The sequence below is a fragment of the Loxodonta africana genome, chromosome 9 (genome assembly GCF_030014295.1).
Source record: "Loxodonta africana isolate mLoxAfr1 chromosome 9, mLoxAfr1.hap2, whole genome shotgun sequence".
NCBI lineage: Eukaryota > Metazoa > Chordata > Mammalia > Proboscidea > Elephantidae > Loxodonta > Loxodonta africana.
In genome coordinates, this window is record NC_087350.1 from 47480448 (window position 1) to 47499309 (window position 18862).

The window sequence follows — 18862 nt, forward strand, 5'->3', positions numbered from 1 at the left end:
GCCCCCGACCTGCAGGGCCCGCCTCCAGCCTGGAGGCCTTGCCGCCAACCACGCACGTCCTGCCCCCAGCCGCGCAAACCAAGCTGTAGCTGAACTGCTTTCAGGCGTACAGGCTCCGCCCCAGCCTCGCGGAGCGGGCCACAGACCCAGGCAGCACTGGTTCGGCTTTCGGTCTCCCGACGCTGTGGCCGCAGCGCCGCCTCCGCCCAGGGGCTACGGCTTCCAGCCTGGCCCGCCCGGCCTGCGGGTCATGGAGCTCCAAGCAGCGAATCGTCGACAACAGGCGAACCCCAACCTACTTGCCTGGTTAGCTCCTGGCCGGGGGAGTTTGGGGGGGCGGGGTTAGAAGTCCCGCCCCGCCCCAGGCCTCTCCTTGCATCCCGCGGGTAGGGGGTTAGGAGGGATGGCGTGGGAGTCCGGCGCCCTCGTTCCTGGCTTTGTTTGCCCCAGACTTGATGTATGACCTTGAGCTGAGGGTTCTCCTTCTCTGCCTCTCCTTCCCCATCTGCACAATGGGGGTTGGGTTGGCGAGTGGTCTAAAGGTCGCCGATTCCAGCCCTTTTAGGATGGGGGCGGTGCTGCCGGCTGTTTGGGGGCTCTGAGGCATTTCATTCCGAGGCGCCACCTGCGTTGGACTCTGGCCTCAACTCTCCCCTGTCTTAGTTTTCCGGATAGGCTGGGACCTGGCCTCCCCTCCCCCGCCTGGGCTCTGAGTCTTTGGGTCTTGGCAGGTGCCCGGCTACCATCTCTTTCCGTCCCGAGCCTTGGAGACGGCAGCCCCTGGGTTGCTGAGCGGTAGCAGCAGCATGAAGGCTCCGGTAAGTGGCAGAAGAGCAGGGCTCACAGGGGACTCGGGGACGCCTTCAAACCGAGCAGCCTCAGTAGCCTCTGCCATCCAGGACTGAATGTCCCCCCATAGCCTTTCCCTCTTGAACAGATAAAGCTGGACTGGCCTTCACAGCCCAGCCCTGCACTGGCTGGCTCTGTGGTCCCAGGCAAGTGGTGTCCCCTCTCTGGCTTCAGTGCCCTACCCCCCATAAAATGGGGGTGATAGTACCCATCACCTGTGTGCGTTCCCTAGGTCACCCAGGCGAGGTGACCATGGGAGCTGGATATGGCCTGAGAGTTCAGTGATGCAGCTGCTCCTGTCTTTACTCAGGGGCCCCTGGTCGAGGTGGGAGCAAGCCCTGGGTGTTGGGGGAAGGGGGGAGTCAACCCTGACTGCCTGAGCCGAGGTCTCTGGGTTCCTCATAGGCAGGGGGCCTGAAGCCCCAGGGCCTGAACTCCCTCCCCCTGCACAGCTGGCCACACACGGAAGGGACTTATTTTTAGAAGCTGATGTGGCTTATGGCAGAAAAGGGTGGGCCTCTGGCAGGGTGTGCCTAAGGTGGGGGTTGCTTTCCCACCTCTGATTTTCATAGAGCACCAACCAGCTGCTAGGTGGTTTCTGAGGGATTGTTTAAGGACCTGTGCCTTGGACAGTCTTGGGAGAAACGTAGAGCCCAGAGAGACATACGTGGTGGTGACCGGGGCATGCCAGCCCACCCAGGGTGCTGTTCCCCACCAGGTGGCCCCTCCTCCTCATACGGTTGATGGAGGGCATTCCCTAAATTGGCCAACAGGGCCAGCCCCAGGGTGGGAGGGCTTCCTGGTTCAAACAGCCTTTGGCACATGGTTTCTGGAGGCAGGGGCCTTTGAGCAACAGCTTTTCAATTATTGGAACCATTTCTTGAATGTTTCCCCGGCATTTCTTCCACCATCCTCTTTCCTCAACCGAGCAGCTGACCCAGATCATCATCACCAACTAAGGGGACAACACCGAGTTGGCTGGGGGGGTGGGGTAAGTGTGAGGGGGCCCACACTGAAGGAGCTGGTAGATCTTTGGACATGCTGCTCCCTTGACCGGATGTGCACTGCGCTTTACAGTATACTGAGCATTTTCACCACTGTTACGGATTGAATTGTGTCCCCCTAAAATGCATTGTAAGTCTTAACCTCTATGCCTGTGGTTGTAAAGCCATTTGACAATGAGTTGTCTTTGTTTTGTTAGTGAACAGGATTAGTGTAGGGTATGTTTTGAGTCAATCTCTTGAGATATAAAAAGAGATTAAACATGCAAGAGAAAGAAGCAGAGATGGGGCGAGATTGATGCCAAGCCACGTGGAGATCTCCAAGGAACTAGGAAACAAGCTGGAGAGACAAGGACCTTCCTCCAGGAGCCAACGGAGAGAGAAAGCCTTCCCCTAGAGCCGGCACCCTAATTCGGACTACTTTCCTCCTAAACTGTGAGAAAATAAATTTCCGTTTGTTAAAGCCATCCATTTGTGGTATTTCTGTTATAGCAGCACTAGGTAACCAAGACAGAATTTGGTACCAGCGAGTGGGGTGCTGCTGTAACAGATACCTCAGCTGTGGAAGTGGTTTTGGAATTGGGTAATGGGTAGAGGGTGAAAGAGTTTTAAAGAACCTAATAGTAAAAAAAAAGCCTAGGTTGCTTTGAAAAGACTGTTGGTAGAATTATGGGTGTCAAAGACAGTTCTGATGAGACCTCAAAAGGAAGTGAGGAGAACTATAAAGAAAGTTTTGTCTTAGGGAATACATAGGGCGCCAGCCACAGAATGTTGCTAGAAATGTGTACGTTAACTATGCTTCTGGTGAGGCTTTAAAAGAAAATGATGAACGTGTTTGGACAATGGAAGAAGGGCAAAGCTTTTTATGCAGTGGCGAAGAACTTGTCTGAATTATGTTCAAATGTTTGGTGGAAGGTAGAACTTGTAAGTGATGAACTTGAATATCTGACTGGTGAGATTTCTAAGCAAGATCTTAAAGGTGCCACATGGTATTTCCTTGCTGCTTATAGTAAAATGCAAGAGGAAAAAAATGGACTTAAAAATGAACTGTGCAAAAATGAAACAGAACTTCAAGATTTGGAAAATTCCGTTCTACAGACCAAGGACATAGCTACGTAATCTTTTTTTTTTTTTTTTTAATTCGCATCTTATTGTGCTTTAGGTGAAAGTTTATGTAGCAAATTAATTTTCCAGTTAATAATTCTTAGGCGGATTGTTTCATGATCTTGGTTGCATTGTGTCAGCACTCCCCATTTCCTGTCTGAGTTTCCTGTTTGCATTAGTCGGGTCTCCCTGTCCCTCCATGTCTTCTTACTTTTAGTTTGGGGCAGATGTGCCCTTTTGGTCTTGTATAGTTGATTGTTCTAAGAAGCACATTCTTCGTGGCTGTTATTGTTTATTCTCTAGCCCTGTCTATTATTTGGCTGAAAGGTGGCCTCAGGGAGTGTTTATAAGTCTGGTCTTTTTTTTTTTTAGTTTGAATTTTGTTCTGCGTTTTTTATCCATTTGAACTGTAACCTTCTATTGTGGACCTGGTCAGAGTGGTCGGTAGCGGTAGCCAGGCACCATCCAGTTCTCCTGGTTTCAGGCTAGTGTTCTTCTGGTCTCAGTCTAGTGGAGGCTGTGGTTCATGTGGGCCATTAGTCCTTTGGACTAATTGCTCCCTTGAGTCTTTGGTTTTCTTCATTCTCCTTTGCTCTAGGCGGAAAGAGACCGAAAGTTACTTCTTAGATGGCTACTGGCAGGCTTTTAAGACCCCAGAGAAGGCTAGAATGTAGAACATTATCTTTATGAACTATGTTTTGCCAGGTGACCTAGATGTCCCCTGAGAGTGGTCTGTAGCCTTCGTGTCCAGTAGTTCGATCCTGATGTCTAAGTAGTTTGTATAACTGTGCCCCTTATATGCTCTGTAATATATATGCGTATACATGCAGCATTTACAGATACATATGTAGAAATATCAACAATTGCACCTATATACGTACATGGGTGTACTTCTGTAGGGCCCACCTCACCTATTCAGGATACATACTAGCTTATGTATCTACTTCCAAGTTATTGTTTGTACTATTGTACTGTTGTTGCAGGGTTGTATGTGTTACAGCATTTACCATGACCCAAACCTATTGCCATCGAGTCAATTCCGATTCATAGCAACCTTATAGGGCAGAGTAGAACTGCCCCATAGGGTTTCTAAGGAGCAGCTGGTGGATTTGAACTACCAGCCTTTCGGTTAGCAGCCCAAATAATTAACCACTGTGCCAGCAGGGCATTTACCACAGTTGCCCTTTATTCTTGCGTACCTCCCAGTGTCTTCCTTTGCCTTGGTCACCTCGTGCTGACTTCCCCCATATTGTGTACTGCCTTTCCCTTCACCAGAATTAACACCTGTGTACTACCTAGTTAGTGATTCTCCCTCTCTCCCCCTCCCATCCTGGTAATCATCAAAGAATGTTTCTTTCTGTGTGTAAACCTATTCTTGACTTTTTATAATAGCGGTCTCATACGATATTTGTCCTTCCGTGATTGCTTATTTCACTCAGCATAATGTCCTCCAAATTCATCCACGTTGGGAGATGTTTCAAGGATTCATCATTATTCTTTATTGTTGAGTAGTATTCCATTGTGTTGGTACCACAGTTTGTTTTTCCATCTGTTGATGGGCATGTATGTTGTTTCTACATAATCTTTTGATAAAGAGATTAAGCCTGTGCCTTCTTTCCCTCCTCTCTCTCCTATTCCTACTGGAAATATCTACCTTGTACCTGTTCCACCATTGTACTTTGGGAGCACTAATTTGTATTCTAGATTTCATAGGTTCACAGATAAAGAGGAATTTTTCCCCAGTATAGAATTTTTTTTTATAGAATTTGAATTTAGAGTTGATTTAAGGCTTTGGGGATGATGTAATTGGATGAATGTGTTGTACGTGTAGCAAGGACATGAATTTTTGAGGGCCAAAGGGTGCAATGTTATGGATTGAATTGTGTCCCTGCAAAATATGTGTTGTAAATCCTAAACTTTATGCCTGTGGTTATAATCCCATTTGAGGATGGGTCGTTTTTGTTATGTTAATGAGATGGATTAGTGTAGGATGTGTCTCCAGTCAGCCTCTTTTAAAAGAGATTAAATAAGCAAGCAAAAGAAGCAGAAGTGGGGGACGATTGATGCCCAACCCACAGGAATATCTCCTAGGAATCAGGAAACAAGCTGAAGAGACAAGGACTTTCCTCCAGGGGCAACAGGGAGAGAAAGCTTTCTCCTGATTTCAGACTTCTAGCCTCCTAAACTATGAGAAAATAAATTTCTGTTTGTTAAAGCCACCCATTTGTGATATTTCTGTTATAGCAGCACTAGGTAACTAAGACAACCACCATTCTCACAGTAAGTCTGCACTGTGGTGATTTTGCCCTCACTTAGTGGAGGAGGGGATAGGCCCAGAGAGGAGGAGAGTCACACTCAGGGGTGCACAACACACCCAGGCTTTGAGTTAAGAGCATGGGCTCTGCAGCCTGACTTTGGGGCCTCATGCTGCCACTTCCTTATTTTGTGGCCTAACCACACACCTCACCCCAAGTCTGTTTCCTTATCCAGAACTCAGGAAAATGATGGAGCTGATCTCCTGGGCCTCATGTGCCCAGACCTTGGCAGCCCAGAGTAAGGCCAGGTAAACAGAGGCCGTGGATTCTGCTGAGCTGGGGTCTGGACTCAGGAGGCTGGGGTGCAGCGCACTGCCAAGGCTTCTAGGATCCCCGAGGACTAGCCATGACTGCTGTCTCCCCCAGGGTCGGCTCCTTCTCGTCGTCCTGTGCTCCTTGGTCTTCTCCGCTGTCTACATCCTAATGTGTGGCTGGGCCTGCCTGCCCCTCTGCCTGGCCACCTGCCTGGAACCCCACCTCCCCACCGGCTCCAGGCCTACCGTGCCGGGACCCCTGCACTTCAGTGGATATAGCAGTGTGCCAGATGGGAAGGTGAGTCAGCCAGGCAATGTGTTGGGGGCAGGCCTGGTCAAGGGCGCTGTTCATCCTCCAGCTCTGGGGGACTATGAGAGCCAGGCTTGTGCCAGGCAGACCCAGACCCTAGGCATGGCTCCTTGGCTTACCAGCTCTGTGACCTTGGCTGTCACTTCACTTCTCTGAGCCTCAAGGTCCTTAACAAATGTTGCCTGGCTGCTCTCAGCTGGGGGCTGGGGATGAAAAGGGGGTCAGACAGCATGGCTGCCTGCTTGGAATTCCCAGCCTCGTGGGGGAGACAGACAGTCATATCGTGGTGTGATATGTGCCCTTCTCCGCATCTTTAGATTTGTCTGTCTACACACATAATCTATGCATTCAACAGGCAAGTGTGTGGCACCTGCGATGTATCGGGCCGTATGCTGCAAGCTGCTGGGGATAGAAAGATGACATAGATAAAAGCCACATTCAACCCCAGAGTTCTCTGTCTCATGGGGAGATAGGGATACTGGACCCAGGGGTGACGACTCAGATATGGCTCCTGGCCTCATGGCACCCACCTCTCCATACTTGCTCTGCCCTGCCTGGTAGGGAGCACTTTACCCCCTCACGCTGATTTCAGCAGCCCCACATAATGGGTTTATTCAGTGAGCGCCCTCAGAGGCATCCCATGTGGACACACAGTGCAGAAAGCTCCCAGTCTGAGTTGAATGGCTCAGAGGGAGGAGATGTATTTTGGGTTTTCATCCCTCTGCATCTCAGTTCATTATGGTTCCTGCCTCTATAGAGCTGCTGTGAAGATTCAACTGGGTAATTCTTATACAGTGTTCAGAACAGGTGCTGTATAAATAATCGATGAAGAAACAAATCAGCGGGGTGGGGGAGGTACAAACTCCAGTGTCCACAGGACTGGTCAGGTGGGAAGCACAGCTCGGTAGACTGGGTGGACCCTGTCCCATCTACCGTGGGGACGGTTGATATTCATCTCAGATGCTCGGGGCCTCATGGGAATGAGGGCTTGGGATGACCAGATCCTCTGTTTTGTTTTTTTTAAAGAGAAGATGGAAGTCTAGGTTTTGAACGTCAGGACCAATTTTATAGTTGGTAACTAATTATAAAATTTAAAGGCCTTGTGAAGTACAAGCAGAACACCTCTTGGGGGCTGGTGGTGACCCTCAGTTGTCAGGACAGGCTCAAACTGAGGGCAGGATGAGGAAGTCTTGTTCTTTATTGCTGGAGCGCGGAAAATGGGCCTGTTGTTAGGTGCCGTTGAGTAGAGTCCAACTCATAGCGACCCTATATGACAGCGTAGAACTGCCCTGTGGGATTTCCTAGGCTGCAATTTTTTTTTTTAATCTTTATGGGAACAGATTGCCAAGTCTTTTCTCCTGTGGAGCTGCTGAGTGGGTTGGAACCACCAACCTTCCAGTTAGCAGCCGAGTGCCTAACCTTTTTGCTACCAGGGCCTACATGTCCTTAAATCAACATTAGGTCAGATATGAAATGTCCCTGAGTGGGATGTGACAGTGATTCTTTTATTAATTGGATTAATGTCCCCACATCCTTTATGGGGCCTCCTTAAACCCACGTTCCCCCAAAAGACTATGGGGACATGAGATGGGAGCAAGTCTTTCCCTGGGAACCCTGACCACTCACCCCCAGTGGATAGTCAAGGCTCGCTGACCCTGTTTCTGCTTCTCAGGGAATAATGAGGGGGGAGGGGTGGTGGCCCTCACTGTACCCTAGGTCTGTGCTGTTGACCCTTCAGGCATTTTTTATTTAATCCTCGCAACCTGATCAAGGAGTTGCTGCTTTCATCCCCACTTTACATATGAGGGAATTGAGGCTCAGAGAGGCAAAGTGACTTGTCCCAGAGCACACGGCTAGGAAGAGGCAGAGTCGGTATTCAAGCTCAGAACTAGAGGTTTCCAACCCTGTTGTAGGCACTGAAGACGCTGCTCTGCTTATAAACTGAGCACAGAGTGGGTGGGCTTGGGCTGGGAAAGTAGTGACCTGTGGGGGGTTCTGAGGAGCTGAGGTTCATGCTTACTTAGTAAACACTTTTATGACATCCGTTCTATGCCAGGCACTGTTCTGAGTACTTTATACATATTTGCTCATGTAACCCTCATCAGGAACCCATGAGTACTGGTAGGGCCTCAGTGTCCACTCCAGGAGACAGCAACAGACAAGGGCACGGAACATGGCTGATGAGGAAGCATAGGCTCTGAGTATGGAATCTTATCTTGATATCAGCATGACTTTGGGAAAGTCAGTCCACCTGCGCAGTCTCCATTTTCTTGTTTGGAAAATGAGTTGATAACAATACTTAGAGCTGATAATGAGGATTCAGGGAGTCAGTTGGTGTTCCTGGGTGGAGGGGCAGGTGGGTGGAAGCTATGTGTCCATGTATCTCTCTCTACCACTCCCTGCAGCCACTGGTCCGGGAACCCTGCCGCAGCTGTGCAGTGGTGTCCAGCTCTGGCCAGATGCTGGGCTCAGGCCTGGGCATAGAGATCGACGGAGCCGAGTGCGTGCTGCGCATGAACCAGGCGCCCACAGTGGGCTTCGAGGCGGATGTGGGCCGGCGCAGCACCCTGCGTGTGATCTCGCACACGAGCGTGCCGCTGCTCCTGCGCAATTACTCACACTACTTTCAGCAGGCCCGAGACACACTCTATGTGGTGTGGGGCCAGGGCAGGCATATGGACCGGGTGCTTGGTGGCCGCACCTACCGCACGCTGCTGCAGCTCACCCAGATGTACCCAGGCCTGCAGGTGTACACCTTCACCGAGCGCATGATGGCATACTGTGACCAGGTCTTCCAGGACGAGACAGGCAAGAACCGGTGAGTCTGGGGCAGCTGGGGCCCAGCCTTCTCCAGAAGCTTCTTGTGTAGCAAAGAATCTGGGCTTGGGGGACAGCTGTAATGGAGGCGGTGTGGTCCTGCCCTCTCTTGGAGAGCAGGAGACTGAGCAGCTGTCATTCACGAAGTTATCGCACAGATGTTGAATCCCAAATGGCGGCATGGGATATTCAGCCTGTGGGCACATGATTGGTGGGGGCGGGGGGGTGTCAGAGAACACGAGGGGATGCTCTTGATATCTGATGTCCCTTCCAGATCATGGAAGTAACAATAATAGCAGCCTTCTTCATGCTCCAGGCACTGGGTTAAGTGCTCTGCACTCAGGATTTCACTTTATTTCACACCCCAAAGAACACTCCTAACTCCCATCATCCCCCTCTTCCACACACCTGCTCCTCCCTCAGCCTCCTCAGCTCAGGAAATAGAACGGTCAGTGTCCAGGTTTTCAGCCAAAAACCTGGACTTTGCCCCTGACTCCCCTTGTTCCATCACCTGTCACTGTAGTCATCCTGGTGGCTCTTGAGTCTCTCCCTGCCCCTGCAGCAGTTCCCTCTCTGGTCACCCAGTTGCTGCTCTTGTCCCTGCAGCCTGAGCTCCTCCAGCTGCCCTCAGACCTACAGCAGCTTCTCATCACTTGGAGAATAAAGCGTGGACTCCCCTTGCTCCCCCTCCCCTAGCCTACAAGCCCTGCATGATTGGGCCCTGCCTGGCCCTGGGACCTTGTCCCCCTTTCGCTCACTCTGCTTCAGCCATACTGGCCATTGGGGCTTCCTCCGATGACCCTGCTTGTCCCCACCTGTGGCCCTCTGTACATGCCATTCCCTTTGCCTGGAATGTTTTTCCCCCACATCTTTCCATGGCTGGTTCTTTTTTGCCGTTGAGGTCTGGATGAAATGTCACCTCCTCAGAGAAGCTCTGCCTGGCTAGCCCATCCCTTTGATGTGGAGAGGGTGTGGCCAGGGCCCCCATACCCATCATCCTGGGGGTTCACTGAAGGCATAGCTTGGCTTAAGCCCTGCTTGGGTGGGGAGGAGTTGAACAGACCTTGGTTTGCTTCCAGCTTCAACTCTTGCCTGTTGGTGGCCTTGGGCTGACTCTGCCCCCTCCCAGCTTCCTCAGGGTCCCTTCCATAGAGGTCAAGGTGAGTGACCCTGGGTCTTGAGTGAGCTGAGGCAGGGCCCTTGCTCCGTGTTGTATGGGCGGCTGACAGTGTGCCCTCTCCTGCAGGAGGCAATCAGGCTCCTTTCTCAGCACCGGCTGGTTCACCATGATCCTCGCCCTGGAGCTGTGCGAGGAGATTGTGGTCTACGGAATGGTCAGCGACAGCTACTGCAGGTCAGGCTGGCTGGCCAGGAGAGGGGGCAGGGTGGTCAGGACCGGGGGCCCCAGCCTGGGCCTCAAGCTGCAGGAGCAAGGAGCTTTGGGGGTGCAGGCTATGTGGGCTTCCCGGCGGGCGGCCAGGGTGTGGGGCCTGGGGCAGCAGGAAAGAGCTCAGCCTCTGGAACAGGCTCAGATACCAATCCCAGCTCTGCCGTGTGTGATCTTGGTCTGATCACCCACCCTCTGAGCCTCAATTTCCTCATATGTAAAATAGAGAAAAGAATAGCACCTTCCTTAGAAGGTTGTAGAAACATTTAACCAGTTGATTCCAACTCACGGCGACCCTATGTGTGTCAGAGTAGAACTGTGCTCCTGGGGTTTCCAGTGGCTGATTTTTCAGAAGTAGATCGCCAGGGCTTTTTTCCAAGGTACCTCTGGGTGGACTCAACCTCCAGCCTTTTGGTTAGAAGCTGCCCACCTTAACTGTTTCTACCATCCAGGGACCTCTCGAAACATTTATTAGACAATGAATAATCTACCAAAGTGCTTGGCACAGCACCAGCACCGGGACCTATATATTTATCAGTTATAGATTACTTGTAAGTTATGACTTTTAATATTATTGTTCTTTTTTAATATTTACACTAAATACTGTCTATTAATATTTGCTATTATCCTTTTAAATATCACTTAATTTCATTATATTTCGGACTAGTTCAAATTATTGTAATATTGTTACATTATTATACTTCAATATTATTGTAACTAACAAGTTCAGAAAAGGTCCCATGTTTTTACCCTCTGTTCTTTCTGGAACTTGTTTGTTGAGCATGTGGGTGTGATGGCAGGAGCCTGTGTACCACTGCATGGTGCTGGCCAGACGGCTGGCATGCATGGTCTGATAGGTAGGTGGGTGTGCAGGGCTGGCCACTCCGTGCTGTGGGCGTGAGGGGCTCCCTCACCAGCAAGGTGCTTTGCATTTCTCATATTTTTGACTTACACACTCACCCTGGAAGCAGGTTATCACCATCCCCATTTTGCAGATGGACTATTGGGGCTCACAGGGAGTACATCTTCTGCCCAGAGTCATCCAGCTTGCAAGAGGCAGAGCTGGGGCTCGAACTCTGTTCTTTTGGATCTGTAGGCTGCTTGCTCCTCCCCTACCTGTCCTCGCCTCCCCCAGGCCCAGGCACCACGCACTGTGGGCCCAGAGTACCTGTTGAGGGGTGGTCAGGTTCGGGGATGGGGTCTGGGGAGAGGTGGGTGGGATCTGGTGCCTGACTCCCTCAGCTCTGTTCCCACCCTGCAGAGAGGAGAGCCGCCCCTCGGTGCCTTACCACTACTTTGAGAAGGGCCGGTTGGACGAGTGTCAGATGTACCTGGCGCACGAGCGGGCGCCCCGCAGCGCCCACCGCTTCATCACCGAGAAGGCCATTTTTTCCCGCTGGGCCAAGAAGAGGCCCATCGTTTTCGCCCACCCGTCTTGGCGGGCCCAATAGCCCTGCTGGTCACCATGCCTTCATCAGGCCTCCATTCCATTGAAGCCACCACACTCCACCAAAAACTTTTAATTTATGGATCCTACCTCCTGCCAGATGCAGGGCAGACAGAGGGTCCCTTCCTGCCCCACGCTGGAGACTCTTGGAGCCATCTCTAGCTTCACAACTTTAGAGGGAGTTGAAGGAAGCCATGCTGGCCTTTGCACCCTCCTCCCCTCCCTGCCCCCTGAGTGATCTGAATCTTCATTTTGGGGTTCATAGCACCTCCAGGTCTGTCAAGTGGCCTTTGCCTCTGGGGCTGATGGCCCCCACTCACCAGCATCATGACCTTCGACCTTGCACCAGCCCTGGTCCTTCCTCTCTGCCCCCACCCACCTTTGGTGCCACACCTCACAAGCTGGTTGTCCTGCTGCCAATGCCCTGATTGGGGCGGCCGAGAGCTTGCTTAGAGTTTGTTGAGCAAAGGGGCCTTTGAAATGTGACTGCCAGGGTCATCTCAAGAGTGTACGGGTAAATGATTTTCTCATACCTGCCTCTGCGTGGTCATGTGTCTGGGGTGGGGGTTGAGGCTCCCCTCCCTGCCGCAATCCCGTAACCTGTTGACTTGAGGCCAGGCTGAGGCTTATGGTCCTCTCCCCAGGCTGGTGACCAGCGGGGCTTCTGGGCGCTTTTTTTTAATAATTTATTTTTTGTTGTTGAAAATATGCACACAGAACATATACCATTTCAACAATCTCTACATGTACAATTCATTAACATTGATTGCATTTTTCAAGGTGTGCAACCATTCTCACTCTCCTTTTTCAAATTGTTCCTTCCCCCATTAACAGAAACTGACTGTCCCTCTAAGGTCCCTGTCTCATCTTTTGAGTTGTTTAAATGTAGATTTGGATTCAGTATATCTAGGGTGGAAAGGCAAATTCTTAGCAGGGGTACAAACCGTAACAAACCAGTTCCAAGCCCTGCTTGGGTTGGGCTCCCAGCATGGACCTCAGGTCGAGGGTTTCCTTCTCTGAGTTTCAGTTTCTGTACCTGTGAAGTGGGAAAACCTAACACCTACCTGTTAGGAGTTAGGGAGGGCGCACAGCCACCTTGGGCAAGCCAGGGTGACTGGTAGTTTGCTCCATTTTACAGATGAGTTGAAACTACTAGGTGAAGTCAGCCACTGAGTGGTTGAGCCAGGAGCAGTCCCAGGTCTGTCTGAGAGCAGAGCGTTAAGAGCCTGGGTTCTGCACCAGGGGCTCTGAAAGAGCTCACAAGGGTCAGGATAGTAACTGTTCCTTCTTTCCTTCTGTCCCTCCCTTCTTCTCTACTTTCCTCTTTTCTTCCCTCCCTGCCTTCGTCTTCCTTCCTTCCTTCCTTCACCCGGAGACTAATGAAGGAATAGGGCTGCAAGGCCTCAGGCTGTCATATGGGCTGGAGCCTTAGGGTTCTAGCTCCCAGCTCCAGGGGTCAGGCCCACGTCATGGCTGTGTGAACTGTGGAGTTACCTCCCACACTCAGGAGGGCCCCCCATTAGTTTAATGCTGTGTGGTGGCTGACCTCAGATTCTTAATTTCTTTTTTTTTTTCCCTCTTGCCTCAGTCATGCTTTACTGACTTCCCCCATATTGTGTATTGCCTTTCCTGAAACTCTTAATTTCTTAACAAGGGCTTCACATTTTCCTTTTGCGCTGGGCCCTGCAAATTACATAGTGAGTTGTGCACGGGGCTCTGGGTGACTCGCTACATTCCCCTCCCACCCCAGCCTTCCAAGCAGAGGCTGGCAACCTGGCATCTGGCCCACAGCACTGCCTTTTGTGCCCTGCCTCTCCCTACCCAGGGCCAGGAGACCCAGAAGGCTCTTAGGAAGGAGGGAGGAGAGCCCTGAGCTAAGGAGCAGGGAGCGCTGCGGTGGGAGGGAGCAGGCTGGCAGCCTAACTGCGTATGCTGGCCCAGCAGTAGCAGCCAGGGCCTAGGAGCATGTGGTGGGTAGAGGTAAGGGTGGGGCGCAATCTGGCAGCTGGGTGGGGGTAGGCGGGGATAACTTCCAGGCTCAGAGGGAGCTCTCTGGAGTCAGACCTGGCCTCATTCTGGCTCCATTTCGTGCTGTGGTTCTCTGTGCCTCATTTTCGTCATCTATAAAAGGTTTTAAAATAGTCCCTACCTCTTGGAATTGTAGGAGTTCAGAGAGATGGCACATGTAAAGTGCCTGGCCCCAGGGCTTAGAACATAGTTGACACTTGATGTGTGGTTGTTAGTTGCTGCCCAATCATGGCAACCCCACGTAATAGAAAGAAACGTTGCCTGGTCCTGTTCCATCTTCACTATTGTTAGTATGTTTGAGTTCATCATTGTGGTTGTGACCAGTGCGTATTTTGAGTGCCTTCCAGCCTAGGAGGCTTATCTTCCAGCACTATATTGAACAGTATTTTGTTGCAATCCGTAGGGTTTTCATTGGCAAATTTTTGGAAGTAGATCACCATGCCATTCTTCCTAGTCTGTCTTAGCCTCCGCTGAAACCTGCCATGATGCGTGTCCCTGCTGGTATTTGAAATATTGGTAGCATAGCTTACCGTATCACAGCAACACACAAGCCACCATGGTATGACAAAATGACAGGGGGTAGACTTGCTATATATGGGATCACCTTCCACTGGCCCTTCCTTATCTGGTGACAGATGGGTAGGAAGATCTCCCGCCCCCACATCAGTTGCCTCCCTGGTTGCAGAAGCATCCTCAACCTCCAAGGCCAAGGATCTGCTGGTCCTGATGAGATTCAAACTCAACCTCCTTGCTGGAGACTGTCTCCTTTTCTACCTCCAAATCTGATGCCGTCCGTTTGATTCCAACTTACAGCAACTCTATAGGACCTGTTATCAGGTGGGACGAGTCACTGAAGAAGGTCGTCACGCTTGGTAAAGTAGAGGGATAGCGAAAATAAGGAAGACCCTCAACGAGATGGATTGACACAGTGGCTGCAACAATAGTCTCAAGCATAACAACAATTACGAGGGTGGCGCAGGACCGGGTGGCATTTCATTCTGTTGTGCATAGGATCACTTCCCTGAGTCAGAACTGGCTTCATGGCACCTAACAACAACAACAACACAGGACAGAGTAGAGCTGTCCCATAGGGTTTCCAGGGAGTGGCTGGTGGATTCGAACTTCTGACCTTTTGTTTAGCAGCCGAGCTCTTAACCACTGCGCCACCAGGGCTCCTTTACCCCTCCGTCCCCTGGGAAATGCCGGCCCCGCCTTTAGGCCCACCACACAGAGGTGCCTCTGTTCTGGCCCTGCCTGAGGGTGGGGTTTATTGCTGGGTTGGCCAAATAATGTCTTACTGGGGTGGTGACCGAGCAGCAGTGATCCTCCAGTCACTTCCTCCAGGCAGATGCAAGTGACCGCGGACTGGCCTGGTGACTAGTTAGGGGCTTACAAAGGGCTCTCCCTATGAGCAAACTGAGGACCCCTCTCTTCTGCTGCTGCTTCTCGCTCAGTGGCTGCCGTGAGGTGAGTGGGTACAGGAGCCTCCTGACCAGCCCTGAGGAATTGGGGCAACACCTTGTCATACAGCCCCTTTTTGGGCCTCTGTTTCCCTGTCCATGCCCTGGTCTGCTGGCGATCACCTCACTGCCTCCCATCTGTGGGGACCAGAGGCTGGAGGGGAAGCCAGGTGACCCTCTCAGCCTGGAGGTGTCTTACCATAGCCGTCAAGTCGGTTCCGACTTATAGCAATCCTACAGGATAGAGTAGAACTTCCCCTTAGGGTTTCCAAGGCTAAAATCATAAGGAAGCAGACCGCCACATCTTCCTCCTATGGAGAAGCTGGTGGGTTCGACCTTTTGGTTAGAAGCTGAGTGCTTTCACCATCGTGCCACCAGGGCTCCTTAGAGGGGTCTTAACGGCTTATTCAGAAGGGCCTTAAGCAAGGCTGGGAGCTAGTTATTCATGCTCAAACCTAATCACCAGGTGGGGAAAGAAAATTTAGGCCTTCTGGATACTGGAGCACTGGTGTCCTCTGTGGACCCCAGGCCCCATCTGGCGGGCCCAAGCAAGATGGCTTGCTGGTCCCAGGCTGTCGCCTAGGTCAGTCTGAGTATTCCAGCCTCTGTCCATGAAGAGCCAGGCACTTCCTGGTTCCAGGTCCCTTGTACCTCTGTCAAGAGAGCGCTCAGGTCTTGGGGGTTTATGCTTATGGAGGACCTACTGTTAGTACCCTTACCTGCTAGCTGCTCTCCCTGGGCTCCTCTGCCCAGAGGCAGAGAGGCAGGAGTCCCCAGGCTGACCCCCATCCCAACTCTGTCCGGGACCTGTTGGGGAGTCTTGGGCAAGTCGTGTGTCCCCTCTGGGCCTTGGTTTCAGTTTCTGTAAATTGGGAGCTGGGGTGGCAGCAGGTGAGGTGTCTGAGGGTTCTTTCCAGGGCTTGGTGGAAGGGAAAAATCGTAACAGTGCAAAGAAGGTTCACTAAGGGGCAGAAAGGGTGGTCACACCCAGGACTCCTGGGAAGGACTGGAGCAGAGGCTAGCTCACTCAGATCATGGACTAGGGATTCCGCGGGTGGAGGGGACCCTGCTTCGCTCAGGTGGCAGGGAGTTAGACCTCTTAACCTAACTTCACAAGGGGAAAGGAGACTCAAGATCAACAGCGCCAGGCAGACTGCTATGAGGCGGAGGTCAGACATACCTCTTCCGTCCATTTTTTTTTTTTTTTACCAATTTTGACATCAGCTGTCCCTCCCACGGCACTCTCTACTTTTCTTCTGGGTTCAGTGATTCATTGCAATGGCCACACAGAACTCACAAACTGTACTTAGAGCTATGGCGTTTATTAGAGAAGTAACAGGTTACAATTCAGGATACAGGTTTTTGATTGCGACAGCCTGTTCTCAGCCATGCAGGCAGGCAGACCTCTTTCTGGCCCTCAGCTCCTTGGCCCGGCCTCTGCCCTGCTGAGGCAAGGGTAACAAAGCTCTTTAGCTCCACCGGTAAGTGCCGGGAGGCACCCCATTCCACAGGTAAGCCTCCACCCAGAGGCCATTAGCTTTCTAGCTCTGTTGACAGACAAGTGCCTGGGGGCAACTCACTCCACCAGGAAGCCTCCTGCCTCAAGGTGCTCAACTTTCTTGCTCCCTGGGTCAGCACATCCACTGTAACCGCCTTGCTCTGTGGGCCAAGAAGCCCACTGCACTGTCTCATCCTGGTCACCTGTTGCTGCTGCCACCATTTCTCTACTGCAGTTTCTCACCATCTCAAACCATCTCCTTTGTTACAACTTTCTGTCTCCTGGGTCTAGGAGGTTCTCAGCACAGGGATCCTGGGTTCAAAGGATGAGCTCCACTCCTAGCTCTTCTTTCTTGGTGGTGGTTAGGTCCCCTCTCTACTCTGGGAGTGGCTCTCTTGTAAGCCTAGCAGGATGGTAAAACTGACTGATCCCCTCGTTAGGGTTCCATACACCTTATTTGCATGGTCCCACCCCCACAAGGGTGCCATGCACCTTATTTGTATTATTAACAAACTGTTCGATCCCCTCAGTGGGTCACAAACACCTTATTGGCATAGCTTCACCCAATCATTTGGTGGGAGTTACAAGACCATGGCAAGAAAGGCCATACAGAAGTGATCCATCACACCGAAGTGAGGGAGCAGTGCCAGGACTGGGCACAGCCACCCATCCATGACCTTCCTGGTGTTGGCATGGGCAGTCCCGCCGTGGGCACACCCATTAACAGGCCTAGGACCTTGGAACAGAACAGTCCTATGGTTAATTAAACAGGCTGGGTGGAATCCCAGCTCTGTCACTAGCCACCTGTGTGCTCTCTGAGCCTCAGTTTCTCCCTCTGGAAAGTGGGGGTAACAATAGTACCCATCTCAGGTTATTTGAAGGATTCAATGAGGTATCTTTGCAAAGCATTTGGCATAGAAGCAAGTGCCCCAAAAATGGGAACTACTATTTTTCTTACCCTTATTTTTATCGAGGTGGTGGTTATTGTTCTTGGGGCCCAGGAAGGGAAGCCAGTCCTAAAAAAGCAGAAACTCCTGGAGTGAGCCTGGGCCCAGAGACATGGCAGGCCTGAGCTGGGCTGGTGAGCCCTCCTGTTCAGGGAGTCTGCACCCCTGGCCTGGGACAGGGGCCAGGGCTGGAGACAGGACACTTGCATCCCTGGTGTAGCCTCCAACTCAGCCTGTGACCTTGAGCAAGAGACTTCCCTGCTCTGTGCCCACAGCAGCCAAGTTCATCGGGTTTCTAGCCTGCTGCCTTGCCCCAGCTCAATGGTTTTCTGTCAAGGTCAGGCTGCCCAAGGAGGGTGGGGTGGGGCCTGAGTCTCAGGAAGTGATGGATCTGGACACCAGGGGGTGGGCGAGAGGCCTCACATCCACGCTTGGGGCCCCAGACTGCCCAGTAGGGTAGTGTCTTCACAGCCTGGAGGCTGGACCTTGGCGGCTGCTGACTTTTAATTAAAAACAAAATAGTGTTAAATTACCAAGTTAGTACAAAGCAAACAACCTGGATGTTTATAAAACAAAAAGTGGAAGTAGTACCCACCTCTCCCAGGCCAACTCTACCCTTTAGGGGAGGTACTGCCAATGGTTCCATGGATTCTTCTGGACACCTTTTGTGTGCTTTTGCAAACATATATGCATAGATAGTTTTATTTTAAAATAAACAGCAACAACAAAAAAATGAGTCATGCTATATATGCAGTTCATTTTTTATAAATTAAAGCTAAGTTTTTAAATATTTAAAACATTGTATGTTCGTTGTCTTAAAACTTTTGAAAAATACAGTTAAGTCAAAAGAAAAAAGAATGGACCAAAGTCCCATTAGTCCAGAAATAACCACAATTAACACTTTAGTCACTATGATGATGTTAGTTGCCATCATGTCAGCTCCAACTCATGGCAATCTTATGGGAACAGAATGAAATGTCACCCGGTCCTGTGCCATCTTCATGATCATTGGTATGTTTGAGTCCATTGGCTATTCTGCAGTGCCTTCCAACCTAGGGGGCTCTCTTCCAGCACAATATTGGACAATATTCTGTTGTAACCTGTAAGGTTTTCATTGGCTAATTTTCAGAAGTAAATCTCCAGGTCTTTTTTCCTACTCTGTCTTAGTCTGGAAGCTCTGGAAGCTCTGCTGAACCCTGCCTGCTGGTATCTGAAATCCTAGTGGCATAGCTTCCAGCATCACAGCAACATGTAAGCCACCGCAGTACGAGAAACTGACAGACAGGTGGTAGAATTACTATGATAGGCTAGAAGGTACCTCCTTATTTTTATTTATCTTTTCTCCTTTTTCGCCTTTCTTTTTTAAATACTGTGCTACATACGAAAGGCTGTATGTATCATAATTGTCTACCACCAGCTATATGGTTAAACAATGTATTGTGTGA

At 51.0% G+C, this 18862-nt stretch overlaps 1 protein-coding gene across 4 annotated transcripts; it reads left to right on the plus strand.

Annotated features, from left to right (window-relative positions):
- The first annotated feature begins 198 nt into the window (after nucleotides 1-198).
- On the plus strand, nucleotides 199-12016 carry ST6GALNAC4 (ST6 N-acetylgalactosaminide alpha-2,6-sialyltransferase 4). Of its 4 annotated transcripts, none has more exons than XM_064291384.1 (6): nucleotides 285-306; nucleotides 732-818; nucleotides 5636-5821; nucleotides 8239-8651; nucleotides 9897-10004; nucleotides 11299-12016. In XM_064291384.1, exons 2-6 carry the CDS (start codon nucleotides 807-809, stop codon nucleotides 11486-11488), a joined length of 909 nt encoding a protein of 302 aa, XP_064147454.1. In that variant the 5' UTR covers nucleotides 285-306; nucleotides 732-806; the 3' UTR covers nucleotides 11489-12016. The 4 variants fall into 4 exon arrangements, with proteins under 4 accessions (XP_064147456.1, XP_064147454.1, XP_064147455.1 ...); XM_064291385.1 differs by lacking the exon at nucleotides 285-306 and adding an exon at nucleotides 5445-5517 and having other exon boundaries at nucleotides 723-818; XM_064291386.1 differs by lacking the exon at nucleotides 732-818 and having other exon boundaries at nucleotides 199-306.
- Nucleotides 12017-18862: the final 6846 nt, after the last annotated feature.